Raw genomic sequence first — 27,917 nt, forward strand, 5'->3', positions numbered from 1 at the left:
AGGCTCCTTAAAGCAAGTCTGTCTGTCTGTTTATCTATCTATGATTTATTTCTTTTAGAGAGCAAGTGAGTCTGGGGAGGGGGAAACTAGCAGACTCCCCACTGAGTGGAGAGCCCAACATGGGCTCCATCCCAGGATCCCAAGACCATGACCTGAGCCAAAACCAAGAACCAGATGCTTAACTGAGCCACCAAGGCTTCCCAAAGTGAGTCCCTTTAAACTGGGATTGGAAATCACCATAGGGGCAGCTGGGTTGCACAGTCAGTTGAGCATGGGACTGTTGGTTTTGGCTCAAGTCATGATCTCAGGGTTGTGAGATCAAGCCCTGAGCGGGAGTCTGCTTCCCCTCTCTCTCTTCCTCTCCTTCTGCCCCTCCCTGTCACGCTCTGTCTCTCCCTCTCAAGTAAATAAATAAATCTTTAAATAAAAAATGTTAAAAGAAAATCACCGTAATAGTAACAATACAGTTAATACAATATAATTAAATAAAAACAATTAACTAAAAAAAATAAAAGGTAAAAACATTTAGATAAGCTTACATTAATAAAAAGGTTATCATTTCAATTCTGCACAAATTCTTGGAACAAAGAATAAATCAGTTCAATTGGGTGGGTGGGGAGTGGTCCTAGTTTTTTCTGACTAGATTGTCTAGAAGCATTATATGGCATCTTTAACTTGATATTTGACTTTCACAGCACACATCATCATAAAGAGGGCCACTTTTTCAAGAAATACTTAAGGACTTCATCTTTCTGTGGCTTCTATTAATACTTTGATAATAAACTCATTTTCTTTTGCAGTTCTTTTAATTTCATTACCCTTACGGAATTTCTCCTTTTCACTTAATTGGTCTAAGTGCCACTTTCTCATTTATCAGTGGTTTTTCCACGAGATCTGAACATTTCTCCAGCATCCCTTTCATTGAGCTCATGAGATCCTCTTTTGTGCCAGATTTTTAGTTGTTTAGAAATGTCTTTGTATTACTATGTTAGGTGTTTGCATAGCTGACAATCTGTGAAAGCAATGATGACCTAGCACTTAAGAGGTGGAATTAAATGCTTGTACTCACTGTGGAGGGATATTTGAGTGGGGACTGAGGTTATATGTAGTTAGCTCATTCTTAAATATTTCACATTATGAAGACTGTTGTTGCTCTGTGTAAACTCATGTAACTATAGGGTTTCAGATAATGAATATTTAGGTAATAAGGACACCCCCCCAACATAGCTGAACTGTTACAATATTTTGAATGCAAAGTTATGAAGTTTGAATGCTCTGAGCTTTGTGGAAGAAAAGTACTAAGTTAAAAGTATGGTGAAGTCCACTAATAAAGGTTAAGAGTTTCAAAATATATAATTTACTAATAAGGCTTTGTACATGAAATTATACTTTATGTTTTTCATTTCACTTAGTTAATAAAAAGAATACATTTCAAACCAAAACACTAACCCTTAAAATACATAAATTTTGGAGCTTTGGGTTTTCAAGGTATTTGCTTTTCTAGTTCTGGTACTGGAGAACTATGATTCTATAATAGAGCCATGAATCTGTAAAGCACCTCATTTCCTCATGGCTTGTCTTGAGACACATTAAAGCCACAAAAAAAAAAAAATGAAACTTCTCTTTCACAATAAGCTTTAGTGGGTCAGAAAATGAAAATAAGAAAATTCATTGGAGACCAGATTAGGCTGGAGAGAAAAAGGAAATATTCTTTTTTGTTCTCCAGCTGTCATTATATATCTTCCTCACGTTATCTTGATGAGCTTTCTTAAACATAGCTAGAGATTCAGTGAAAACCTGTAAATATGTTTTGGTTGTCAAAATGCTGATACCCTTTAATTTTTATGTTTTAAAAGAGCTTAAGATTGAAGGTCTTCTTTGGAAAAATGTTTAAAATTGGCCAGTTTTAGTCATATACTGGGGCTTAGAAAAAGGTGGCTGTACTTGTTTTATGTTGGCTGCCTATAAAACCAAAAACTATCTTGGGGATAATTTGAACTTAATCAGTCCTGTGTAATATACATTATGTTACCTTAATAGCCGCACATTGGAAATGCTCAGTATATTCTACATTTATTTCAGTTTAAGATGCAGAAATGGACTTCCTAGACATATGCCATATGTTCTCTTCTTATGCCAAGTTAACAAGAATTAAAAGACTGAGATGAATAAACAAGGTCAACTTAAGCTGAGCCAAATTAGACAACAGAATAATTGTCAGATTTTCTGTTGGCAGGGACACTTTGTTTTGAGCCAATCTTCATGAATTATAGGCTGTAAAATTTTTTTTTTTCTGGTAAGTCTACCGCCAGGCATTCTGTTGACAATTTTCTTTGTTTTGTAAACACTGAAAATTTTCATCAATTATATTGTTTATAGGCACACATAAGGATTATGGATAGTAGGGTTTTTTTTGTTTGTTTGTTTGTTTGCTTGTTCTAACTTAAAGGAAATATGCTTAGATACAAATCAAATAAAACCAAGCCAAAATGTAGTAACTTTTAACAGGATAGTATTTCATTTGGAGTTTCTTAGGCATGAATTCAGATATAGTAAATAGCAGGAAAACAGTATTACAATTAATTTATGACAGTAAATATAAAAGTAAATACATTTGTTCAAATACAAGGTTTGATTGCTCTACAGTAAAGAATCTTATACCTTGAAGGGGATAATCTAATACAAATGGGAAAACTGAAGCAACCAGAGAAATGCAATTATTTGAAAAATAATAACTAGTTTAGAGTAGTACCAAATCTAAAGTTAAATATTTAGTCCTAGTAGCATTTAATTTATTTATCATTGCCACTCTCACTCTGCCCTTCTTCTCTCCTAAACTGCAGTAGACAGCAGTTGTTTAACTTTTGAGTTGTTTAACTTTTTTTAATTGCCATGTCAAAAATATGAAAAACTAACCATTTGAATAATGTTTATCTTAGTCACATCAAAAATATGAAAGCCAATTATTTGAATAATAGTGGTAACGACATATAAAGTATAAAATCTCAGTCAATTCATATAATGGTGATTTTTATTTTTTTAATAATTTTTAATTTTTTTATTATATAATGTTAGTCACCATACAGTACATCCCTAGTTTTTGATGGAAAGTTCCATGATTCATTACTTGTGTACAACACCCAGTGCACCATGCAATACGTGCCCTCCTTACTACCCATCATCAGCCTATCCCATTCCTGCACCCCCTCCCCTCTGAAGCCCTCAGTCTGTTTCCCAGAGTCCATAGTCTCTCATGGTTCATTCCCCCTTCTGTTTACTCCCCCTTTCTTCTTCCCTTTCTTCTACCGATCTTCCTACTTCTTATGTTCCATAAATGAGTGAAACCATATGATAATTGTTCTTCTCTGCTTGACTTATTTCGCTTAACAGTATCTCCTCCAGTCCCGTCCATGTTGCAGCAAATGTTGAGAAATCATTCTTTTTGATGGCTGAGTAATATTCTATTGTATATATGGACCACATCTTTTTTTTTTTCTTTTAATGTTTTTTTTATTATATTATGTTAGTCACCATACAGTACATCCCCGGTTTCCGATGTAAAGTTCGATGATTCATTAGTTGCGTATAACACCCAGTGCACCATGCAATACATGCCCTCCTTAATACCCATTACCAGTCTATCCCATTCCCCCACCCCCCTACCCTCTGAGGCCCTCAGTTTGTTTCTCATAGTCCATAGTCTCTCATGCTTCATTCCCTCTTCTGATTACCCCCCCTTTCATTATCCCTTTCTTCCCCTACTGATCTTCCTAGTTCTTATGTTCCATAGATGAGAGAAATCATATGATAATTGTCTTTCTCTGCTTGACTTATTTCACTTATCATTATCTCCTCCAGTGCTGTCCATGTTGCAGCAAATGTTGAGAACTCGTTTTTTCTGATTGCTGAGTAATATTCCATTGTATATATGGACCACAACTTCTTAATCCAGTCATCTGTTGAAGGGCATCTCGGCTCCTTCCATGATTTAGCTATTATGGACAATGCTTCTATGAACACTGGGGTGCATATGGCCCTTCTCTTCACTACGTCTGTATCTTTGGGGTAAATACCCAGTAGTGCAATGGCTGGGTCATAGGGTAGCTCAATTTTTAACTTTTTAAGGGGCCTCCACACTGTTTTCCAGAGTGGCTGTACCAATTCGCATTCCCACCAACAATGTAAGAGGGATCCTCTTTCTCCACATCCACTCCAACAATTTTTGTTTCCTGCCTTGTCAATTTTTGCCATTCTAACTGGCATAAGGTGGTATCTCAATGTGGTTTTGATTTGAATTTTCCTGATGGCTAATGATTTTGAACATTTTTTCATATGTCAGCCATTTGTATGTCATTGGAAAAGTGTCTGTTCATATCTTCTGCCCATTTTTTTTTAAAGATTTTTATTTTTTATTTATTTGAAGAGATAGAGACAGCCAGCGAGAGAGGGAACAGAAGCAGGGGGAGTGGGAGAGGAAGAAGCAGGCTCACAGCGGAGGAGCCTGATGTGGTGCTCGATCCCATTCAGCTGGGATCACGCCCTGAACCGAAGGCAGACGCTTCACAACTGCACCACCCAGGCGCCCCTGCCCATTTTTTGATTTGTTTATTTGTTTCTTGTGTATTGAGTTTGAGAAGTTCTTTGTAGATCTTGGATACCAGTCTTGTACCTGTAGTGTCATTTGCAAATATCTTCTCCCATTCCGTGGGCTGCCTCTTAATTTTTTTGACTGTTTCCTTGGCTGTGCAGAAACTTTTTATTTTGATGAAGTCCCACAAGCTCATTTTTTTCTTTTGTTTCTCTTGCCTTTGGAGATGTGTCATGAAAAAGGTTGCTGTGGCCGATGTCAGAGAGGTTGCTGCCTATGTTCTCCTCCAGGATTTTGATGGATTCCTGTCTCACATCGAGGTCTTTCGTCCATTTGGAGTTTATCTTTGTGTATGGTGTGAGAGAGTGGTCAAGTTTCATTCTTTTGCATGTAGCTGTCCAGTTTTCCCAGCACCATTTATTGAAGAGACTGTCTTTTTTCCACTGGATGTCTTTTCCTGTTTTGTCAAAGAGTAGTTGCCAAAGAGCCGAGGGTCCATTTCTGGGTTCTCTAGTCTGTTCCATTGTTCTGTGTGTCTGTTTTTGTGCCAGTACCATGCTGTCTTTGTGATCACAGCTTTGTAGTATAGCTTGAAATCTGGCATTGTGATGCCCCCAGCTTTGTTTTTCCTTCTCAACAATTCCTTGGTGGGTTGGGGCCTTTTCTGTTTCTACACAAATTTAAGGGCTGTTTGTTCCAGTTCTTTGAAAAATGTCGTTGGTATTTTGATCGGGATAGCATTGAAAGTGTAGATTGCTCTGGGTAGCATAGACATTTTAACTATGTTAATTCTTCCGTTCCATGAGCATGGAATATTTTTCCACCTTTTTTGTGTCTTCTTCAATGTCTTTCAAGAGTGATTTGTAGTTTCTAGAATATAGATCCTTTACCTCTCTGGTTAAGTTAATTCCGAAATAACATATGATTTTTGGTGCTACTATAAATGGAATGGATTCCCTAATTTCTCTTTCTTCAGTCTCATTGTTCGTGTGTAGAAATGCAACTGACTTCTGAGCATTGATTTTATATCCTGCCACATTACTGAATTGCTATATAACTTTTAGTAGTTTCGGGTGGATTCTTTTGGGCTCTCCATATAGAGTATCATGTCATCTGCGAAGAGAGACAGTTTGACTTCTTCTTTGCCGATTTGGATACCTTTTCTCCCTTTTTGTTGTCTGATTGCTGTTACAAGGACTTCTAGTACTATGTTGAATAATAATGGCGAGAGTGGGCATCCTTGTCGTGTTCCTGATCTTAAGGGAAAGGCTTCCAGCTTTTCCCCATTGAGAATGATATTCACCGTAGGCTTTTCATAGATGGTTTTTATGAAATTGAGGAATGGGCCCTCGATCCGTACACTCTGAATTATTTTAATCAGGAAAGGATGCTGTATTTTGTCAAATGCTTTTTCCGCATTTATCGAGAGGATCATATGGTTCTTGACTCTTTTCTTGTTGATATGATGTTTCAGACTGATAGAATTGCAAATGTTGAACCACCCTTTCATCCCAGGGATGAATCCCACTTGGTCATGATGGATAATATTTTTAATGTACTGTTGGATCCTATTAGCTAGGATCTTGTTGAGAATTTTGGCATCCATATTCATCAGGGATATCGGTCTGTAATTCTCCTTTTTGATGGGTTTTTTGCCTGGTTTGGGGATCAAGGTAATACTGGCCTCATAGAATGAGTCTGGCAGTTTTCCTTCTGTTTCCATTTTTTTGAAAGAGCTTCAGGAGAATAAGTATTATTTCTTCTTTGAACGTTTGGTAGAATTCCCAAGGGAATCTGTCAGGCCCTGGACTCTTGTTTTTGGGGAGGTTTTTGATCACTGCTTCAATCTCTTCATAATTAATCGGTCTGTTTAAAAAATCAATTTCTTCCTGTTTCAGTCTTGGTAGTTTATAGGTTCCAGGAAGGCATCCATTTCTTCCAGGTTGTTTTATTTATTGGCATAAAGCTGTTGATAGAAGTTTCTAATGATCCTTCCTATTTCATTGGTGTTGGTCGTGATCCCTCCCTTTTCATTCATAATTTTGTTAATTTGGGTCCTTTCTCTACTCCTTTGAATAAATCTTGCCAGTTGCTTATTGATTTTATTTATTCTTTCAAAGAACCAGCTTCTAGTTCTGTTGATCTGCTCTACTGTGTTCCTGGTTTCTAATTCATTGATCTCGGCTCTAATCTTGATCAACTGCTTTCTCGTGCGTGGATTAGGCCTATTCATCTGTTTTCCTGTTCCAGCTTCTTGAGGTGAGAATATAAAAACTGCATTTTAGATTTTTCTATTCTTTTCAGTGAGGCTTGGATGGCTATGTATTTTCCCCTTAGGACTGCCTATGCAGTGTCCCATAGGTTTTCTTTTTTTTTTTTTTAAGGATTTTTTTTATTTATTTGACAGAGATAGAGACAGCCAGCGAGAGAGGGAACACAAGTAGGGGGAGTGGGAGAGGAAGAAGCAGGCTCATAGCGGAGGAGCCTGATGTGGGGCTCGATCCCATAATGCCGGGATCACGCCCTGAGCTGAAGGCAGACGCTTAACCGCTGTGCCACCCAGGCGCCCTGTCCCATAGGTTTTTGACCGTTGTGTTTTCATTCTCATTGGTCTCCATAAATTGTTTAAATTGATTTTTGATTTCCTGGTTTATCGAATCATTCTTGAGGAGGATGGTTCTTAGTTTCCAAGTGTTTGAGTTTCTTCCAAATTTTTCCTTGTGGTTGAGTTCCAATTTCAAAGCATTGTGGTCTGAGAATATGCAGGGAATAATTTCAGTCTTTTGGTATCGGTTGAGACCTGTTTTGTGACCCAACATATGATCTAATCTGGAGAATGTTCCATGGGCATTTGAATAGAATGAGTATTGTTTTCTTCTGGGATGTAGTGTTCTATATATATCTATGAGGTCCATCTGTTGTAGTATGGCATTCAAAGCTCTTGTTTCTTTGTTGATTTTCTGCTTAAGTGATCTGTCTGTTGCTGATAGTGGAGTGTTGAGGTCCCTTACTACTAACGTATTTTTATCTATATGTCTCTTTATTCTGGTTATGAGTTGGCTTGTGTATCTTGCTGCTCCCCTGTTGGGGGCATAGATATTTATAATTGTCATATCCACTTGTTGGATACATCCTTTCACAATAATATAGTGTCCTTCTGTATCTCTAACTACAGTCTTTAGTTTAAAATCCAATGTGTCTGATATGAGAATTGCTACCCCAGCTTTCTTTTGAGGTCCGTTGGCATGAAAAATGGTTTTCCATCCTTTCACTTTCAGTCTGGATATATCTTTAGGTTCAAAATGAGTCTCTTGTAGATAGCAAATGGATGGGTCATGTCTTATTATCCAATCTGCAATCCTGTGGTGTTTCATGGGAGCAATTAGGCCAATCAATAGGAGTGATTATTGAAAAATATGATTTTAATGATGTCATGTTGCCTGTGAAGTCTTTGTTTCTATAGATTGTAAATTTCTGTTCTGTATCACTCTTGGGACCTTTTTACTTTTATAGAACCCCCCTTAATATCTCCTGTAGGGCTGGTTTCGTGGTTATGAAATTGGTCAGTGACTGGCAATTCTGGAAGGTTTTTATCTCTCCATCAATTCTGAATGACAGCCTTGCTGGATAAAGGATCCTTGGCTGCATGTTTTTCTCTGAAAGAGCTTTAAAAATGCCCCTCCAACCCTTTCTCTCATTCCAGGTTTGTGTAAACAGGTCTGACGTAATCCTAATATTTTTGCCTTAGTACGTGAGAAATTTCCTTGCCCTGGCCACTTTCAATACTCTATCCTTGGATCTAATATTCACATTGCACTATGATGTGATGTGGCCTAGGTTTGTCGTGGTTGAATTTGGGAGGGGTCCTCTCTGCCTCTTGGACACGAATGCTTATTTCCTCTGCTTGATTGGGGAAGTTTTCAGCTGCAATTCATTCAAATATATCTTTTAGACCTCTGTCTTTCTCCACCCCCTCAGGGATGCCAATGATTCTGACACTGGAGTGTTTCATTGAGTCAGTAATCTCCTGTAACCTACATTCTTGAGATTGGATTTTTTTGAGCCAAGTTTCTGTTTTAGCTTTCTCTTCTCCCATCCCATCCTCCAATTCACTAATTTGTTCTTCTGCCTCATTCACCCTGGCCGTCAGAGCACCTAGTTTTGACTGCATTTGATTCATAGCATTTTTAATTTCTGCCAGATTCGCTCTCATTTCCACCCTTAGAGATTCTATGTTCTCGTTAATATTTTCGTTAATATTTTTTTCAAGTCTACACATCATCTTGACCATTGTTACTCTGAACTCCATTTCTGATAATTTGGTTATATCTATAGCCATCAGTTCTGTGGCAGAGGCCACAGACTCATTATCTTTTCTTTGTTGGGGGGGATTTCTCCTTGTCATCATTCTGATGAGGAGAGGTTGCGGGGATGCCCAGAGCCCAAATTATTGACCAGGACCCAGGCAGTGTGCTCTTGTTTTATAGGGACCTTAGGGATGTGGGCTTCTTGATTTTTCAGCCTGCCTTCTTGGGGAGGGGCCTGCCGCGCTGATACTCAGGCAACCCTGTTTGGGTAGAGTCTCCCTGTCCCCTGCGAGAGGGGATGGGGATTGGCACAATAGGAGCTGGTATTTCCAGGCTTTTGTTCTCTGGCGGCTTTCCCTGGTGGTTTTCTGTGACTCTTCTGAGAGAGCAGCAGTGACTGTATCCTAGTCTCTGTCTCAGAACAGAGAAATCACAGTCCGCTCTCTACTGAGCTCTTCTGGCCTCTTTAACTCTGTTTCTGTTGGTGCTGCTAAAAACCCTGCAGCCGGTGTCCCAGCCCTCACTTCCAGGGCAGGCACGTCTCTGTCCTTTGTGTTTCTAACACTGCCAGCTGACCCCATGCATGCTCCCGAGCTCCCTGTTTCAGTGAAGTTCACGCACACTCCGGAGCGCAGGTTTTCAGTCTGGTCGTGTGCGTGCTCCTGAGCTCGCTGTCTCAGTCTGGTTCCAGTGAGCGCACTGGAGCGCTGGTTTTCAGTTTGGACGCGCACACGTTTCCAGGCTCACGGTCTCAGTCTGTTCTCTCCTGGCTGCTCCCCAGTGCAGGTGGCTACCACTTCCTGGTGCCCAAGCGTGGAGGCTCCCTCCCCCTTCCTTTTCTTTTCTGATATCTGTGTGGATTCACGGCTCCCCACTTCGTACCTCAATACTCAGTGCTAGAGATGTTCGTTTGTAGAGATCCAGATGTATCTTCCTGCATCTCAGGCTGCTTCCGTGGGTTTTCCGGATGGTCTGGTACCTATCCAACTCGGCTCAGGGGACCAGCTGAAAAAGGGGACCCCTACTCCTCCACCATCTTCGGGAGGATAATGGTGATTTTTAAAAACACTCACTTATACCCTAAATGTTGTAAATGCTATTAATATGCAAGTGCCTAATTATTTTGGGGTATCTAAAGTGTCTACTTAACACACTTATTACCAGCTATATATTCTTATATCTTCTATATTCTTGTATTATAGAAATAATTCTTTTGTTTATTCAGTAAATATTTATTAAGCATGTGTTCTATGCGAGGCACCTTTCTATGTTCTGGAGGATCCAGCAGTGGGGGGAAAAAAGACAAACCTCTATTCTCATACAGTTTACATTCAAGTAGCTTTGTTTATAAACTCAAGCACAGTACAGTGTATTCAAATCAGTTTTCAGTTGGCTTCTGCATTATCTTTAGTTCAAGTTAATCCAGTTTATTTTACCATAGGCTACCCAGAAATTAAAATTTTATTCAGTCATATAAGCATATGAAGAATGTAAATAGGATGGGAATGATTTAAAATTAAGAAGACATTTTGTAAAGTAGGCTGACATTTTATGGTTCATTCATTCATTCATGGATGGGATATTTGTTGAATGCTCACTCTGTGGCTGGTACTGGGTTGGATGCCGTGGATACAACAGTGAAGAAAAGTAGATACACCCTTAACCCCTGGTGAGTGGGCCCATGCTGTGGGCTATTCTATTCTATTCTCTCTGTTTCTCTCTCTTTTAGAGCCTGAGACTCTTAAAGAGTCTAATGGACTTCTCTAGGCAAAAACTTTTAAGTATCTTAGGGCACCTAAACTTCCCCAGTGCAGTTCTGGTATTCAAGTTTAGCCCTGAGCCCTAGCATTCGGATGGTGAAGTGTGAAAACAGACCTCACCTCAAATTTTCACCGATGTCAAGGCAGCTTTCCCTATCAAGTCAGCCCAGTCATTCAAAATGATCTATTAAAATTACAGAACACATCCTAATACTTTGTATTAATTCCTCCTTATTGCCATAACAAATAGCCACAAATTTAGTGACTTAAACAGGGTGCATCCCTTTCTGGAAGTTCTAGAGAATAATCTACTTTCTTGCCTTTTTGAGCTTCTGGAGGCCACTCTGCATTGCTTGGCTCATGGCTCCTTTCCTCCATTTTCAAAGCTACCAGTGGTAAGTTGAGTCCATCTCACCATGAGTTACTGGACACCGATTCTTCTGCCTCCCTCTACCACATTTAAGGACCCTCTTTCACATTTAAGGATTACATTATGCCCATCTAGATAATCCGGCATAATCATTGCTTTACACTTCATTTCATTGAGTTTTTAAACAAATCGCTGCTCTACTTTTGCCTCACCTTGTATTTTATTTTTGAAAAGGGTGATGCTTGTTTAATTCTTCTGCATTTGTAAGTTATTTGATCTTTCTACCAGGGGGCCTTACAGATTTTTAAAACTAATTGAAATCTAAGAGTTTTGTTAAAAAATGTCTTCAAACTGATTGTTATAATAATTTTTCTCAGGTACTTGGCATAATCTTTTATATGTATATAGATAGATGTTTTTATTTATTTGAGAGAGAACATGAGTGGGAGGGAGGGCAGAGAGAGAGGGAGAACCAGACTCCCTGCCAAGCAGGGAGCCTGATGTGGGGCTCAATCCCAGGGCCCTGGGATCATGACCTGAGCCGAAGGCAGATGCTTAAACGACTGAGCCACCACCCAGGCACCTCTTGGTATAATCTTTTGGTATGTAAATCCAAACCTTTTTTAAAAAAATCTTATTTCTGAAACATTTTCCCTGGATTATAGTTTTGAATATTAACTTTGTTTCCAATGAATCAAATTGTACAAATGCTCTTACTTCTTTGCCTATTTCTCTTTCCATTACTTTCTTGTCTTTTTTTCTTTATTGCCTCTTCATTGTCTTGTTTTCTGCCATTTTCAGTGCCTTTTATTAAATTTTAATTTGAATTTATTCCCATTTGTGTGCCTTGTACTATTTCACTTCTAATATATTTTTCTTCCTTTTCTTTCTTGAATGCAATGAACTTCCTCCTTTCCCACCCCACCTCTTCCTCTTAGTTTTTGTCCTTCTAATTCAGAGTGGGTTTCCCTGTACCCAGCTGCTTGTTCGAATATATTTAATTTTGCATGGAGTGTTGTAGGGTTGTTTTGTGGGGAGGGGGTGAGAATTTTTCTTAATTGATATGTGTTGGTTTCATTTTCTGTTTTTTTTGAAGTAACTGTATAGAACTGTTCATCTTTTTCCTGTTTATTTTTGTGGTATTGGAATGTATTTGGGGAGATTCTGGTTCAGTGGAGCCCTCACTATAGCTAAGTCTGGCACTTGTTTGTGCAAAGGTAGATATAGAGACCAATGAAACAGAATGCCAAATCCAGAAATAAATCTTTACACCTATGGTCAACTGATTTTTGACAAATGTATAAAGGAAACTGGATTTTCATGTACAAAATAATGGATGTAGATACTTATGTATCACATCATACATAAAAATTAACTCAAAAGGGACTTGAGTGTAAGAGCTAAAACTGTAAAACTTCCAGAAGAAAACAGAAGAGAAAATTCTGTGATTTTCAGTTAGAAAAAAATTTCTTCTATGCAAAACAAAAGCATAATCAATAAAAGAAATCATAACAACATTGGGTTTTACCAAAATTTGAAACTTTTGCACTTCAAAAGACACGATTAGGAAAATGAAAGAGCAAGCCACAGACTGGGAGAAAATATTTGCAAATCATATATCTGAATAAGGACTTACAATTAAGAATATATAAAGAGGTCTTATAATTCAATAATAAGAGAACTTATTTTAAAAATGGACAAAGTTTTGAATAGATATTTCACCAAAGAAGATATACTAATGGTTAATAATCACAGAAAAATGCTCAACATCACTAATCATTAGGGAAATGCAAATTAAAGTCATAATGGCATACTACTCTATATCCAGTAGAATGATTACAATAAAAAAGACTGACAATACCAACCATAGGTAAGGATATGGAAAAATTGGAGCCCTTGTACATTGCTGATAGGTATGTAAAATGTTGTAGTCACTTTGGAAAAAAATTTGGTAGTTTCTAAAAACTAATAAGATAAATATAAACTTAAAATATGATCCAGCAATTCCACTCCTAGATATCTACCCATGGGAAATGAAAGCATATGTCCCCTTGAAGACTTATAAGTGAATATTTATAACAACATTTTTCATAATAGCCCAAATCTGGAAGTAATTAAAATACCCATCAGCTGTTGAGTAGATAAACAAAAGGTGGTATATCCATACAATGGAATACTACTCAGAAACGAAAAAGGCATAAACTACATGCTACAACATGTATGAACCTCAGAAACCATGCTAAGTGAAAGAAGCCTGACACAAAGACAATATATTGTATGAATTCATTTATATGAAGTTTCCAGACTATATGATTTCATTTATATGAAATTCCTCTAGAGGCAGAAAGCAGACCAGTGACTGGCTCAGGCTGGAGGTAGGAGTGGGACATGCAGTGTAAGTTGGCACAAGGGGCTTTAGTGGCAATGGAAATGTTCTAAAACCACTCTGGTGGTAGTTGCATGACTATAAATTTAGCAAACATCATTGAATTGTATACTTACAAGGGGCAAATTTTATGATGCATGTAAATTATACCCCAGTAAAATCATTTTTAAAAAAGTGAATAAAGAAGTAGGACTTCCGGGTAGTTGAAGATAATAATAGCTGCCTTCCTTTCCACTTCCCAGTACTTCCTCTATAAATGATATAGAACTAATAAAAGAAACTACATGAAAGCCCCACCTTCAGCATTGACAGAGAACTTCCAGACAGTTGTAAATAAAATGGAAAAAATGCCAAATCCCAATGCATGATCTCCACTTCCTGGTGTTCTTGTAGATTTGAGCATGAATTACACCATGCAGTGTGAAGGGATAGCTTTTATTTTATTTTTTATTTTATTTATTTTTTTAAAGATTTTATTTATTTGTCAGAGAGAGATGGAGAGCACAAGCTGGGGGAGTGGCAGTCAGGGAGAAACAGGCTTCCCACCAAGCAGGGAGCCCGACATGGGGCTCGATCCCAGGACCCTGGGATCATGACCTGAGCTGAAGGCAGTTGCTTAATGGACTGAGCCACCCAGCCACCCAAAGGATAGTTTGTTAAATGCACAGCTTCTGTGGTGGGGAGATGGGTGGGTGAAAAAAGGCAAAAAGGAAGAGGCACCTTCTGGCAGTTGGGCGTGAAGGAAAGAAGCAAAAGGGGAAAACTTAGGGTCCTGCAAGATAAAAGGGAGCCAAAAAATAAGAGGTCATACACCTTCAGGAATGCGTAGTTTAATTAGACCCTCTTTGATTCTCTTAGTTCAGAATCTTCCTGTCAAAAAATTTTTGGCTAGTCTCCCATTCTGTCACTTGACCTAAGCAGGCTAGTAGAGCTGTGGCTTTCCCTGTTCATTTCCTATCAAATTTGTTACTTTTACTGACAGTTTGCTATTTTTATTGATAATGCTGCCGGGCAGGGTTTTTCCACTCTAAGCTCCAAATCAAATCAGCTATAGTTTTTCAACGCTTGTCCTACCCTCGTAGAACTACAAGGCTGCACTAGCGTGGGGGTCAAGAAAGGATGGGAGCAGCCCCAGAACATCAGATTTCCCCTTTATTACTAGAAGTTCAGCATTTTTTCATGAATAAATGCTTATCAAACTATGTGCCCCTATTTGATTTCCAGAGCTCTGAAATGGTAATTTTTGTCCAGTTTTATAACTGTTTCCTGGGGAGAGGATTTACTTACATCTAAACTCTGCCATACCTGGAAATTCTCCTTCATTTACTACTTTTTTAAAAGATTTTATTTATTTGTTTGACAGAGAGACAGCGAGAGAGGGAACACAAGCATGGGAAGTGGGAAAGGGAGAAGCAGGCTTCCCACTGAGCAGAGAGCCTGATGTGGGGCTTGATTCCAGGACCCTGGGATCATGACCTTAGCCGAAGGCAGATGCATAACGACTGAGCCACCCAGGCGCCCCACCTTCATTTACTGTTAATCAAACTCTGTAGTTTGAGGCATTTTTCCTCAAGGATATTATAAGTATATATGTATAATTGATATGAATTATATGATCTATATTTCATATGATATATATATAAAAATACGGCCTCTTCACAATTATTGCATATAGTTGGGATCCTCAAGAGCAGGTGTGTAAACTGTAGAACAGGGGCCAAATCCTGTCCACTGCCTGTTTTTGTAAATAAAGTTTTATTGTAACACAGCCACTCTCATTTAATTATTGTCTGTGGCTGCTTTCATACTACAATGGCAGAGTTGAGTGTTGTGACAGAGTCTGTACAATCCACAAAGCCTAATATCTGGTGCTTTACACAAAAAGTTTGCTGACCTTTGCTTCAGAGCAAATTATAATGGTAACTAACATAATTACCATTATAAATAATATTACTTTGTCTAGTATTTTTATTTCACATTTATCCTGTTTATTATCTCAATAACTCATAATCAGCTGGATAGATATGAAATTATCATTTATCAGATTTCAGAAACTAATGTTGCATAAGTACAATCATATAAATTATAAACTAAATATACTAAACATACTAAATATACTAAAAATTAATATTTTAATCTAACAGATTCTAAAATTTGACTACAGAATAACAATAGAATTTGATATGTTATAGTAATTCATGTTCATCTTGGCCTGGAATAACATTCATTCTAACGATATTCTGTTTATGCTGAAGTCTTCCTCCATCATACCTGCTCTTGCGTGACCAAACTACCGCAAAGTCATTGCCATGAGAAATGCACATTTTTTTCTTTGACATTTTAAAATATTCTTGCTTAACTATAGTTTGCATTTAAACAGGGAATATTTAAATTGTTTAATACTAAATACTCTGCAGAGCACTTTTCTCAATTCAACATATCTTACCTATTAGAAGAGACATTCAGTGTTCTTTGTTGAATAATATGTTTATGGATTGAACAAAAGGGAGGGAGGTTGTCTGGAAATGTGTCTTCTCCTTGAGGAGCTAAAGATAGGCTGACAAAAGCTTCATTTAGCATATCTCCTCTGTCCAAAGGCCCCAGGAGTTCTGTTAAAAAATGATCAAGATATGAGTCAAAATCAAATAAAATTTCTGCTAACTCCTTTATAAGTATGGTTACAGGAAAACTTTCACATATCCCAGTGAAACTTTTAAAAAATTTGTCAGTTAACTATATAGTGTAAATCTTGTAGTCCTAGTCCCTGTATGACGTCTGTCATTCTGACACTTACCTCAACCAGGGAAATTTGATAACTGAATAATTAATGTTTTCAAGTTCACATTTGATAATTGAATGAATTCATGTTTTCAAGTTCACATATTAAAAATTCATTTATAATTTCCCCATTCATAGTGTTTTTAACCAGCATTTTATTAATTGAATATTTTTTGCTGTCATTAACCAACTACTGGAATATTTTATTATACTGGAAAATAGTGAGAAGTGAATTATTTTACGTCCCACATGTAGAACACAATTTGAAAGCAAAAAAGGAAAGTATCTTTTACAAGAATGTATCTTTTCCAATACTTACTCATCTTAATTGGAATTTTAAATTGTATAGAAAGTTTGCTATTCCCACATCATACAGATGTACAGAGCAAAACTGGCAGCTTAGGGCATTGCTTAGAAAAATTGTAGAACATGTTGAAGTTCTGAAAAATTATATTTGAAAAAACATAAACTTTATTAAAGGCCAAAAACTCTTAGGACCACACTGTGTGTGTGTGTGTGTGTGTGTGTGTGTTTACCATGTTAACCATTTTTTAAGTGTGCAGTTCAGTAGTATTAAGTATATTCATCTTATTGTGCAAGAGATCTCCAAATTTTTTTTCTGTTTGTAAAATTGACACTGTACACCCATTAAACAACTCCCTATTTATTTTTTTTTCCCTTCCTCTAGGCCCTGGTAACTACCATTTTGCTTTTCGTTTCTATAAATCTGACTACTTTGGATACTTCATTTAAGTAGTATCATACAGTATTTGCATTTATGTGACTGGCATATTTCCCTTTGCATAATGTCCTCGTGGTTTACCCATGTTTTAGGATTTCCTTCCTTTTTAAGGCTGAATGATATTCCACCATATGTATATACATTTTGTTTATCCATTTGTCCATCCAAGGAAATTTGGATTGCTTCCAGCTTTTGGCTATCATGAATAATTCTGTTATGAAGATGGGTGTGCAGATATCTTTTTCATACCCTGATTATAATTCCTTTGGATATATACCTATAAGTGGGGTTGCTGGATCACATGTTAAGTTCTATTTTTAATTTCTTAAAGTTTTATTTAAGTAATCTCTACTCTCAATGTGGGGCTCAAATTAATGACCCCCAGATCAAGAGTCACATGCTCCTCTGAGCCAGCCAGGTGCCCCAACTGTTTTTAATTAAACACCATGTTGTTTTCATTATGGTTGCACCATTTTACAATCCTACCAACAGTGCTCCAATTTTCCCACAACTTTGCCGACACTTGTCATTTTCTGGTTTTTTTAATTTTTTTTTATTTTTTATTATAGCCATCCTAATGGGTGTAAGATGATATCTTGTTATAGTTTTGATTTTGTATATCCATAATTATCAGTGATGTTGAACATATTTTCATGTCCCTATTGGCCATTTGTTTATCTTCATTGGCGAAATATCTATACAAGTCCCTTTGCCCATTTTTGAATCAGGTTGTTTGATTTTTGTTGTTGAGTTTTAGGAGTACTTTATATATTCTGGATATTAATCCCTTATCAGATATATGATTTTCAAGCATTTTCTCCCATTTCACGGGTTGCCTTTTCATTCTGTTGATAGTGTCCTTTGTTGAATAAAAGTTTTAAATTTTGATGCAGTCCAATTTATTTTTACTTTTGTTGCCTGTACTTATGGTATCCTCTCCAAGTAACCATTGCCAGATCCAACGTCATGAAGTTTTCTCCCTATAAGTTTTGTAATTTAGGTCTTACATTTAGGTCTTTGATCCATTTTGAGTTAAGGGTCCAATCTTCATTTTTTAAAATATGGATATCCAGTTTTCCAAGCACCATTTGTTGAGAAGATTGTCCTTTCCCCTACTGAATGGACTAGGTAACGTTGTTGGAAATAATTTGACCATATATGTAAGGGTTTATTTCTGGGCTATTTTATTCCATCAGTCTATATGTCTGTTTTCATGCCAGTACTATATTGTTTTCATTACTATAGCTTTGTAGTAAGTTTTGAAATGAGGAAGTATGAGCCCTTCAGCTTTATTCTTTCTCAAGATTATTTTGATTCTTCAGGGTCTCTTGTGATTCCATATGAATTTTAGGATGGGCTTTTTGATAAGAATTACATTGAATCTGTAGATTCCTTTAGGATGTACGGACATTTTAAAAATAAATCTTACAACCCATGAACAAAAGGGATGCTTTTTCACTTAGTACTGTGTTTATTTTCTTTCTGATTCTCAGTGTACAAGTCATTCACCTCCTTAGGTTTATTGCTAAGATTTTTATTTTTCTTGATGCTCTATTGTTTTTAAAATTTTCTTTACAAATTGCTCATTAATTTTTTAAGTTCTTATTTAAATTCTGGTTAGTTAACATACAGTGTAATAGTAGTTTCAGGTATACTACACAGTGATTCAACACTTCCATAAAACAACCGGTGCTTATCACAGCAAGCCCACTCCTTAATCCCCATCACCTATTTTTTTTTTTAAAGATTTTATTTATTTATGTGACACAGAGACAGCCAGCGAGAGAGGGAACACAGCAGGGGGAGTGGGAGAGGAAGAAGCAGGCTCCCAGCGGAGGAGCCCGATGTGGGACTCGATCCCCGGAACGCTGGGATCACGCCCTGAGCCAAAGGCAGACGCTCAACGACTGTGCCACCCAGGCGCCCCCCCATCACCTATTTTACCCATCTCCCCACCCACCTCCCCTCTGGCAATCATCAGTTTCTTCTCTATAGTTAAGAGTCTGTTTCTGATTTGGATGCCTTTTATTTATTTTATTTCTTAATTTCTCTGTTTGGGACTTCCAGTACTGTGTTGAAAAGAAATAGAGAAAGAGGGTATCCTTGTCTTGTTCATGATTGTAGAGGAAAAGCTTTCAGTTTTTCACTATTGACTACGATGTTAGCTGTGGGCTTTTAATAATTTTAATATGTGTCTTTTTTATGTCAAGGTAGTTTCCTTCTAGATTTAGTTTAATGAGTTTCTATCATGAAAGTGTATTGAGTTTTGTCAAATGCTTTTTCTGTATCAATTGAGAAATATATCATTTCTGTCCTTTTTTCTGTTAATGTGGTGTATTACATCAATTATTTTTGTAGATTGAACTGTCCTTGCATTTCAGAAATAAAACCCCAAGTCTTAACAAAGTTTGGAATCTTTCATATTCATTTGTCTCAAGATATTTTTTAATTTCCCTTGTGATTTCCTCTTTGACTTATTGGTTATTTAAAAGTGTGTTGTTTAATTTCCATGTTGTGATGGTTAATTTTATGTGTCAACTTGACTGAGCGAAGGGATGTCTGGATAGGCAGTGAAACATTATTTTTGGGTATGTCTGTGAATGGGTTCAGGAAGCAGTTAGCATTTGAATCAGTAGACTGAGTAAAAAAGTCTACTCTCACCAATGTGGACAGTTATCATCCAGTCTATTGAAGGCCCAAATAGAACAAAAAGGCAGAGAAGGGACAAATTGTCCCTATATTTTCTTGAACTGGTATATCCATCTTCTCCTGCCTTCTGACATTGGAACTCCTGGTTCATGGGCCTTTGGACTCTGAGACTTGTACCAGTCGTGCCCAACCCCATCCCCCCAACCCCCATTCTCAAGCCTTTCGCCCCATACTGGGATTTATACCATTGGCTTTTCTGGTTCTCAGGCCTTCTCACTTTTGAACTGAATTACACCAGCAGCTTTCTTGATTCTCAAGCTTGCAGATGGCATATTGTGGGACTTCTCAATCTCTTCTCAATCCTGTGAGCCAATTCCCATAATAAATCCCCTCATGTATCTATATCTATCTGTCTGTCTGTCTATCTATCTATCTATCTATCTATCTATCTATCTATGTGTCTATCTATCATCTATCTATATTCTATTTGTGCTGTTTCTCTGGAGGACCCTAATGCACATATATTTACAGATTTTTTAGTATTCCTTCTGCTGTTGATTTCTAGTTTTATTCCATTATGCTAAGAAAAGATACATTTTATGATTTCAGTCTTTTTTTAAATAATATTTTATTATGTTATGTTAGTCACCATAGAGTACATCCCTAGTTTTTGATGTAATGTTCCATGATTCATTATTTGCGTATAACACCCAGTGCACCATGCAATACGTGCCCTCCTTAATACCCATCACCGGCCTATCCCAATCCCCCACCCCTCTCCCCTCTGAAGCCCTCAGTTTGTTTTCCAGAGTCCACAGTCTCTCATGTTTCATTCCCCCTTGTTTACTCCCCTTCATTCTTCCCTTCCCTCTCCTACCGATCTTCTTATTTTTTCCGTCTTTTTAATATCGTTAAGACTTGGGGCTTTTTGCCTGACTTAAGGTCTGTCCAGCAGAATGTTCCATGTGCAATTGAGAAGAATGTATTTTATATTGTTTGTGAGTGTTCTGCATATGTCTGTTAGGTCCACATGGTGTATAGTTTTGTTCAAGTCCTCTCTTACTGATCTTCTGTCTGGTTGGTCTTCTATTATTGAAAAAAGGATATTGAAGTCTCCCACTATTATTTTGTTACTCTCTATTTCTCCTATCAATTCTGTCAGCGTTTGCTAAATAAATATTTATAATTGTTATATCCTCTTTGTGAGTTGTTGTCTTTATCATTATGTAATCCACTTCTTTGTCTCTTGTGATAGTTTTTGACTTAAAATCTATTTGTCTGATATTAGACAATTCTCTCATCATTTGTACAGAGTATCTTTTTCCATTCTTTTCACTTTCAGCCTGTTGTTGGATCTTGTTTTTTTAATCCACTCAGCCAATCTATGTTTTTTGACTGGGGATTTTAATCCATTTACATTTAAACTAATTACTGATACAGAAGGACTTACCATTGTCATTTTGTTACTTGTTTTATAATGTCTTACAGCTTTTTTGTCCTTCATTTCCCTTACTGCATTTTTTTTTTTTAATTTCTTGGTGGGTGTATTTTGTTTGGTTGTTTGTTTGTTGGTAGTGATATGCTGATAACGCTATGATTTCCTTCTCATTTCCTTTTTTGTGTATTCTATAGTTTTTTTTTTGGCTATAATTTTGATTACATAAAATATCTTAAAAATGAAAAAAATCTATTTTAAACTGATAACTTTAATTACATACAAAAACCTTACTCCTTTACAGTTCTGCCGCGTTTGTTATTGTTACAAATTATATCTTTATTTTAATAATAATTTTTTATTATGTTATGTTAGGCACCATACAGTATATCCTTAGTTTTTGATGTAGTGTTCCATGATTCATTATTTGTGTATAACACCCAGTGCACCATGCAATATGTGCCCTCCTTAATACCCATCACTGCCCTATCCCAGTCCCCCAACCCCTCCCCTCTGAAGCCCTCAGTTTGTATCCCAGAGTCCATAGTCTCTCATGGTTCATTCCCCCTTCTGTTTACCCAACTTCATTCTTTCCTTCCTTCTCCTACCGATCTTCCTGCTATTTCTTATGTTCCATAAATGAGCGAAACCATATGATAATTGTCTTTCTCTGCTTGACTTATTTCACTTAGCATAATCTCCTCCAGTCCCATCCACGTTGCTGCAAATGTTGGGTAATCGTTCTTTCTGATGGCTGAGTAATATTCCATTGTATATATGGACCACATCTTCTTTTTCTTTTTATTGTTTTTTTATTATATTATGTTAGTCACCATACAGTACATCCCTGGTTTCTGATGTAAAGTTCAATGATTCATTAGTTGCATATAACACCCAGTGCACCATGCAATACGTGCCCTCCTTACTACCCATCACCAGCCTATCCCATCCCCCACCCCCCTCCCCTCTGAAGCCCTCAGTTTGTTTCGCAGAGTCCATGGTCTCTCATGCTTCATTTCCCCTTCTGATTACCCCCCTTTCTTTATCCCTTTCTTCCCCTACTGATCTTCCTAGTTCTTATGTTCCATAGATGAGAGAAATCATATGATAATTGTCTTTCTCTGCTTGACTTATTTCACTTAGCATTATCTCCTCCATTGCCGTCCATGTTGCAGTAAATGTTGAGAATTCGTTCTTTCTGATAGCTGAGTAATATTCCATTGTATATATGGACCACATCTTCTTAATCCAGTCATCTGTTGAAGGGCATCTCGGCTCCTTCCACGATTTAGCTATTGTGGACAATGCTGCTATGAACATTGGGGTGCATATGGCCCTTCTCTTCACTACGTCTGTATCTTTGGGGTAAATACCCAGTAGTGCAATGGCTGGGTCATAGGGTAGCTCAACTTTAACTTTTTAAGGGACCTCCACACTGTTTTCCAGAGTGGCTGTACCAACTTGCATTCCCACCAACAATGTAGGAGGGATCCCCTTTCTCCACATCCTCTCCAGCAATTGTTGTTTCTTGCCCTGTCAATTTTTGCCATTCTAACTGGCGTAAGGTGGTATCTTAGTGTGGTTTTGATTTGAATTTTCCTGATGGCTAATGATTTTGAACATTTTTTCATGTGTCTATTAGCCATTGCATGTCTTCATTGGAAAAGTGCTGTTCATATCTTCTGCCTATTTTTTGATTTGATTATTTGTTTCTCATGTATCGAGTTTGAGAAGTCCTTTGTAGATCTTGGATACCAGTCTTTTATCTGTAGTGTCATTTGCAAATATCTTCTCCCATTCTGTGGGCTGCCTCTTCTTTTTTTTTTTTTACTGTTTCCTTGGCTGTGCAGCAGCTTTTTATCTTGATGAAGTTCTACAAGCTCCTTTTTTCTTTTGTTTCTCTTGCCTTTGGAGATGTGTCATGAAAAATGTTGCTGTGGCTGATGTCAAAGAGGTTGCAGCCTATGTTCTCCTCTATGATTTTGATGGATTCCTGTCTCACATTGAAGTCTTTCATCCATTTAGAGTTTATCTTTGTGTATGGTGTGAGAGAGTGGTCAAGTTTCATTCTTTTGCATGTAGCTGTCCAGTTTTCCCAGCACCATTTATTGAAGAGACTGTCTTTATTCTGCTGGATGTTTTTTCCTGCTTTGTCAAAGAGTAGTTGCCCAAAGAGCCGAGGGTCCATTTCTGGGTTCTCTATTCTGTTCCATTGTTCTGTGTGTCTGTTTCTGTGCTAGTACCATGCTGTCTTTGTGATCACAGCTTTGTAGTATAGCTTGAAATCTGGCAACGTGATGCCCCCAGCTTTGTTTTTCCTTTTCAACAGTTCCTTGGCGATTTGGGGCCTTTTCTGTTTCTACACAAATTTAAGGGCTATTTGTTTCAGTTCTTTGAAAAATGTCATTGGTATTTTGATTGGGATGGCATTGAAAGCATAGATTGCTCTGGGTAGCATGGACATTTTAACTATGTTAATTCTTCCGTTCCATGAGCATGGAATATTTTTCCACCTTTTTTGTGTCTTCTTCAATGTTTTTCAAGAGTGATTTGTAGTTTCTGGAATATAGATCCTTTACATCTCTGGTTAAATTAATTCCGAGATAACGTATGATTTTTCGTGCTATTGTAAATGGAATGGATTCCTTAATTTCTCTTTCTTCAGTCTCACTGTTCGTGTATAGACATGCAACTGATTTCTGAGCATTGATTTTGTATCCTGGTACATTACTGAATTACTGTATAAGTTCTAGTAATTTGGGGGTAAATTCTTTTTGGTTTTCCGTATAGAGTATCATCTGCGAAGAGAGACAGTTTGACTTCTTCTTTGCCGATTTGGATACCTTTTATCCCTTTTTGTTGTCTGATTGCTGTTGCAAGGACTTCTAGTACTATGTTGAATAATAATGGTGAGAGTGGACATCCTTGTCGTGTTCCTGATCTTAAGGGGAAGGCTTTCAGCTTTTCCCCATTGAGAATGATATTTGCTGTAGGCTTTTCATAGATGGTTTTTATGAAATTGAGGAATGTGCCCTCTATCCCTACACTCTGAAGGGTTTTAATCAGGAAAGGATGCTGTATTTTCTCAAATGCTTTTTCCACATCAGTTGAGAGGATCATATGGTTCTTGACTCTTTTCTTGTTGATATGATCTATCACACTGATTGATTTGGGAATGTTAAACCACTCTTACATCCCAGGGATGAATCCCAATTGGTCATGACGGATAATCCTTTTAACGTACTGTTGGATCCTATTAGCTAGGATTTTGTTGAGAATTTTGGCATCCATATTCATCAGGGATATCGGTTTGTAATTCACCTTTTTGATGGGGTCTTTGCCTGGTTTGGGGATCAAGGTAATACTGGCCTCATAGAATGAGTTTGGTAGTTTTCCTTCTGTTTCTATTTTTTGAAACAGCTTCAGGAGAATAGGTATTACTTCTTTGAATGTTTGGTAGAATTTCCCTGGGAATCCGTCAGGCCCTGGACTCTTGTTTTTGGGGAGATTTTTGATCACTGCTTCAATCTCTTCATAATTAATCGGTCTGTTTAAATAATCAATTTCTTCCTGTTTCAGTCTTGGTAGTTTACAGCTTTCCAGGAAGGCATCCATTTCTTCCAGGTTGTTTAATTTATTGGCATAAAGGTGTTGATAAAAGTTTCTAATGATCCTTCCTATTTCATTGGTGTTGGTCATGATCTCCCCCCTTTCAATCATAATTTTATTAATTTGGGTCCTTTCTCTATTCTTTTGAATAAGTCTGGCCAGTGGCTTATCAATCTTATTTATTCTTCCAAAGAACCAGCTTCTAGTTCTGTTGATCTGCTCTACTGTGCTCCTGGTTTCTATTTCATTGATCTCTGCTTTAATCTTGATCAACTAGATTCTTGTGCATGGGTTAGGCTTGTTCTTCTGTTCCAGCTCCAGCTTCTTGAGGTGAGAATATAAAAACTGCATTTTAGATTTTTCTGGTTTTTTTTTGAGTGAAGCTTGGATGTTGTGTGTTTTCCCCTTAGGACTGCTTTTGCAGTGTCCCATAGGTTTTGGACCGATGTGTTTTCATTTTCGTTGGTCTCCAAAAATTGTTTAATCTCCTTCTTAAATACCTGGTTTACCCAATCGTTCTTGAGCAGGATGGTTCTTAGTTTCCAAGTGTTTAAGTTCCTTCCAAATTTTTCCTTGTGATTGAGTTCCAGTTTCAAAGCATTGTGATCTGAGAATATGCAGGGAATAATCTCAGTCTTTTGGTATCGGTTGACACCTGTTTTGTGACCCAGTATATGGTCTATTTTGGAGAAAGTTCCATGCGCATTCGAAAAGAATCAGTATTCTTTTGTTCTGGGGTGTAGTGTTCTGTATATATCTATGAGGTCCATCTGATTTGGTATGTCATTCAAAGCTCTTGTTTCTTTGTTGATTTTCTGCTTAGCTGATCTGCCTATTGCTGAGAGTGGAGTGTTGAGGTCCCCTACTATTAACGTATTATTATCTATATGTCTCTTTATTCTGGTTAAGAGTTGGCTTGTGTATCTAGCTGCTCCCCTGTTGGGGGCATAGATATTTATAATTGTCATATCCACTTGTTGGATACATCCTTTAAGAATAATATAGTATCCTTCTGTGTCTCTAACTACAGTCTTTAGTTTAAAATCTAATCTGAGAATTGCTACCCCAGCTTTCTTTTGAGGTCCATTGGCATGAAAAATGGTTTTCCATCCCTTCACTTTCAGTCTGGATGTATCTTTACGTTCAAAATGAGTCTCTTGTAGACAGCAAATGGATGGGTCATGTATTATTATCTAATCTGCAACCCTGCGGCATTAATGGGAGCATTTAGGCCATTCACATTGAGAATGATTATTGAGAGAGATGATTTTAATAATGTCATGTTGCCTGTGAAGTCTGTTTCTATAGATTGTAAATTTCTGTTCTCTATTACTCTTGGGGCCTTTTTACTTCTATAGAACCCACCTTAATATCTCATGTAGGGCTGGCTTGGTGGTGGTCACGAATTCCTTCAGTTTCTGCCAATCTTGGGAAGGACCTTATCTCTTCATCAATTCTGAATGACTGCCTTGCTGGATAAAGGATCGTTGGCTGCATGTTCTTCTCAGATAGAGCTTTGAAAATACCCTGCCAACCCTTCTTGGCCTGCCAGGTCTCTGTAGACAGGTCTGACATTATTCTGATATTTTTCCCTCTGTATGTAAGGATTCTCTTCCCCCTGGCCACTTTCAATACTGTATCCTTGGATCTAATATTTGCGAATTGCACTATGACGTGACGTGGTGTAGGTCTGTTCTCATTGATCTTGGGAAGGGTCCTCTGTGCCTCTTGGACATGATTGCTTGTTTCCTTTGCCAGATTAGGGAAGTTCTCAGCTACAATTTGTTCAAATATCTCTTATAGACCTCTGTCTTCCTCCACCCCCTCGGGGATGCTGATGCTTCTTACATTGGAACGTTTCATTGAGTCAGTAATCTCCCGTACTCTGCATTCTTGAAATTGGATTTTTTGAGCCAAGTTTCTGTTTTAGCTTTCTCTTCTACCATCCCATCTTCCAATTCACTAATTCGTTCTTCTGCCTCATTTACCCTGTCCATCAGACCATCTAGTTTAGACTGCACTTGATTCATAGGATTTTTAATTTCTACCAGATTTGCTCTCATTTCTGCCCTTTAGAGATTCTATGTTCTCGTTAATATTTTCGTTAATATTTTTTTCCAGCCTACACATCATGTTGACCATTGTTACTCTGAACTCCATTTCTGACAATTTGGTTATATCCATATCCATCAGTTCTGTGTCAGAGAGCACAGACTCATTATCTTTTCTTTGTTGGGGGAGGATTTCTCCTCCTCATCATTCTGATGAGAGGTTGCGGGGATGCCCAGAGCCCAAATTATTGACCAGGACCCAGGCAGTGTGCACTTGTTTTGTAGGGACCTTAGGGATGTGGGCTTCTTGATTTTTCAGCCTGTCTTCTTGGGGAGGGCCCTGTCACGCTGATACTCAGGCAACCCTGTTTGGGTAAAGTTGCCCTGTCCCCTGTGAGGGGGATGGGCACAATGTGAACCAGTATTTCTGGGCTTTTGTTGTCTGGTGGCTTTCCCTGGCGGTTTTCTTGACTGAGTGTCAGAGCAGCAGTGACTGTATCCTAGCCTCTGTCTCAGAACAGAGAGATCGCAGTCCACCCACTGTCCACCAAGCTCTCCAGCCACATTAACTCTGTTTCCGTTGGCGCTGCCAAAAACCCCGCAGCGTCTCGGGATGTGCGCCCCACAGCCGCTCTCCCAGCCCTCATTTCCAGGGCTGGCACATCTCTGTCCTTTGTGCTTCTAACATCGCCAGCTGCCCCCCAGTTCCCACACGTGCTCTCGAGCTGTCTGTTTCAGTGTAGTTCATGCGTGCTCTGGGTCACCGGTTTTCCGTCTGGTTGTGTGTGCTCCCGAGCTCCTGGTTTCAGTCTAATTTGAGTGTGCCCTCTGGAGCTCCTGTTTTCAGTTTGGATGAGTGCGCATTCCCGCGCTCATGGTCTCAGTCTGCTTTCTCGTGGTGCCGGTCAGCAAGTCCGGCCCGCTTCCCAGTGCAGGTGGCTACTGCTTTCTGGAGTCCGAGTGTGGCGGCTCCCTCCCTCTTCCGTTTATTTTCTGGTATCTGGGCGTGGATTCACGGCTCCCCACTTCGTACCTCAATACTCAGTGCTGGAGATGGTCGTTTGTAGAGATCCAGATGCATCTTCCTGCATCTCAGGCTGATTTCGTGGGTGTTCAGGATGGTCTGGTAGATATCCAGTTCGATTCAGGGGACCAGCTGAAAAAGGGGTCCCCTACTCCTCTGCCATCTTTTTTCCCATTCCTCACAAATTATACCTTTATATACTACATACCGGTTAACAT

General features: G+C 38.1%; 1 protein-coding gene across 5 annotated transcripts in view; it reads right to left on the bottom strand.

Moving 5' to 3' along the window:
- WDPCP (WD repeat containing planar cell polarity effector) overlaps positions 1 to 27,917 on the bottom strand; it is a 466,454-nt gene that overhangs the window by 48,515 nt on the left and 390,022 nt on the right. For all 5 annotated transcript variants that reach the window (XM_045788084.2, XM_045788088.2, XM_045788083.2 and 2 more), the window contains one exon: positions 15,858 to 16,020. In XM_045788084.2, the coding sequence (XP_045644040.1) occupies positions 15,858 to 16,020 (163 nt within the window). The remainder of the gene's footprint in view (positions 1 to 15,857; positions 16,021 to 27,917) is intronic.

The sequence above is a fragment of the Ursus americanus genome, chromosome 7 (genome assembly GCF_024610735.1).
Source record: "Ursus americanus isolate L20-20 chromosome 7, mUrsAme1.1.p, whole genome shotgun sequence".
In the NCBI taxonomy this organism is placed as follows: domain Eukaryota; kingdom Metazoa; phylum Chordata; class Mammalia; order Carnivora; family Ursidae; genus Ursus; species Ursus americanus.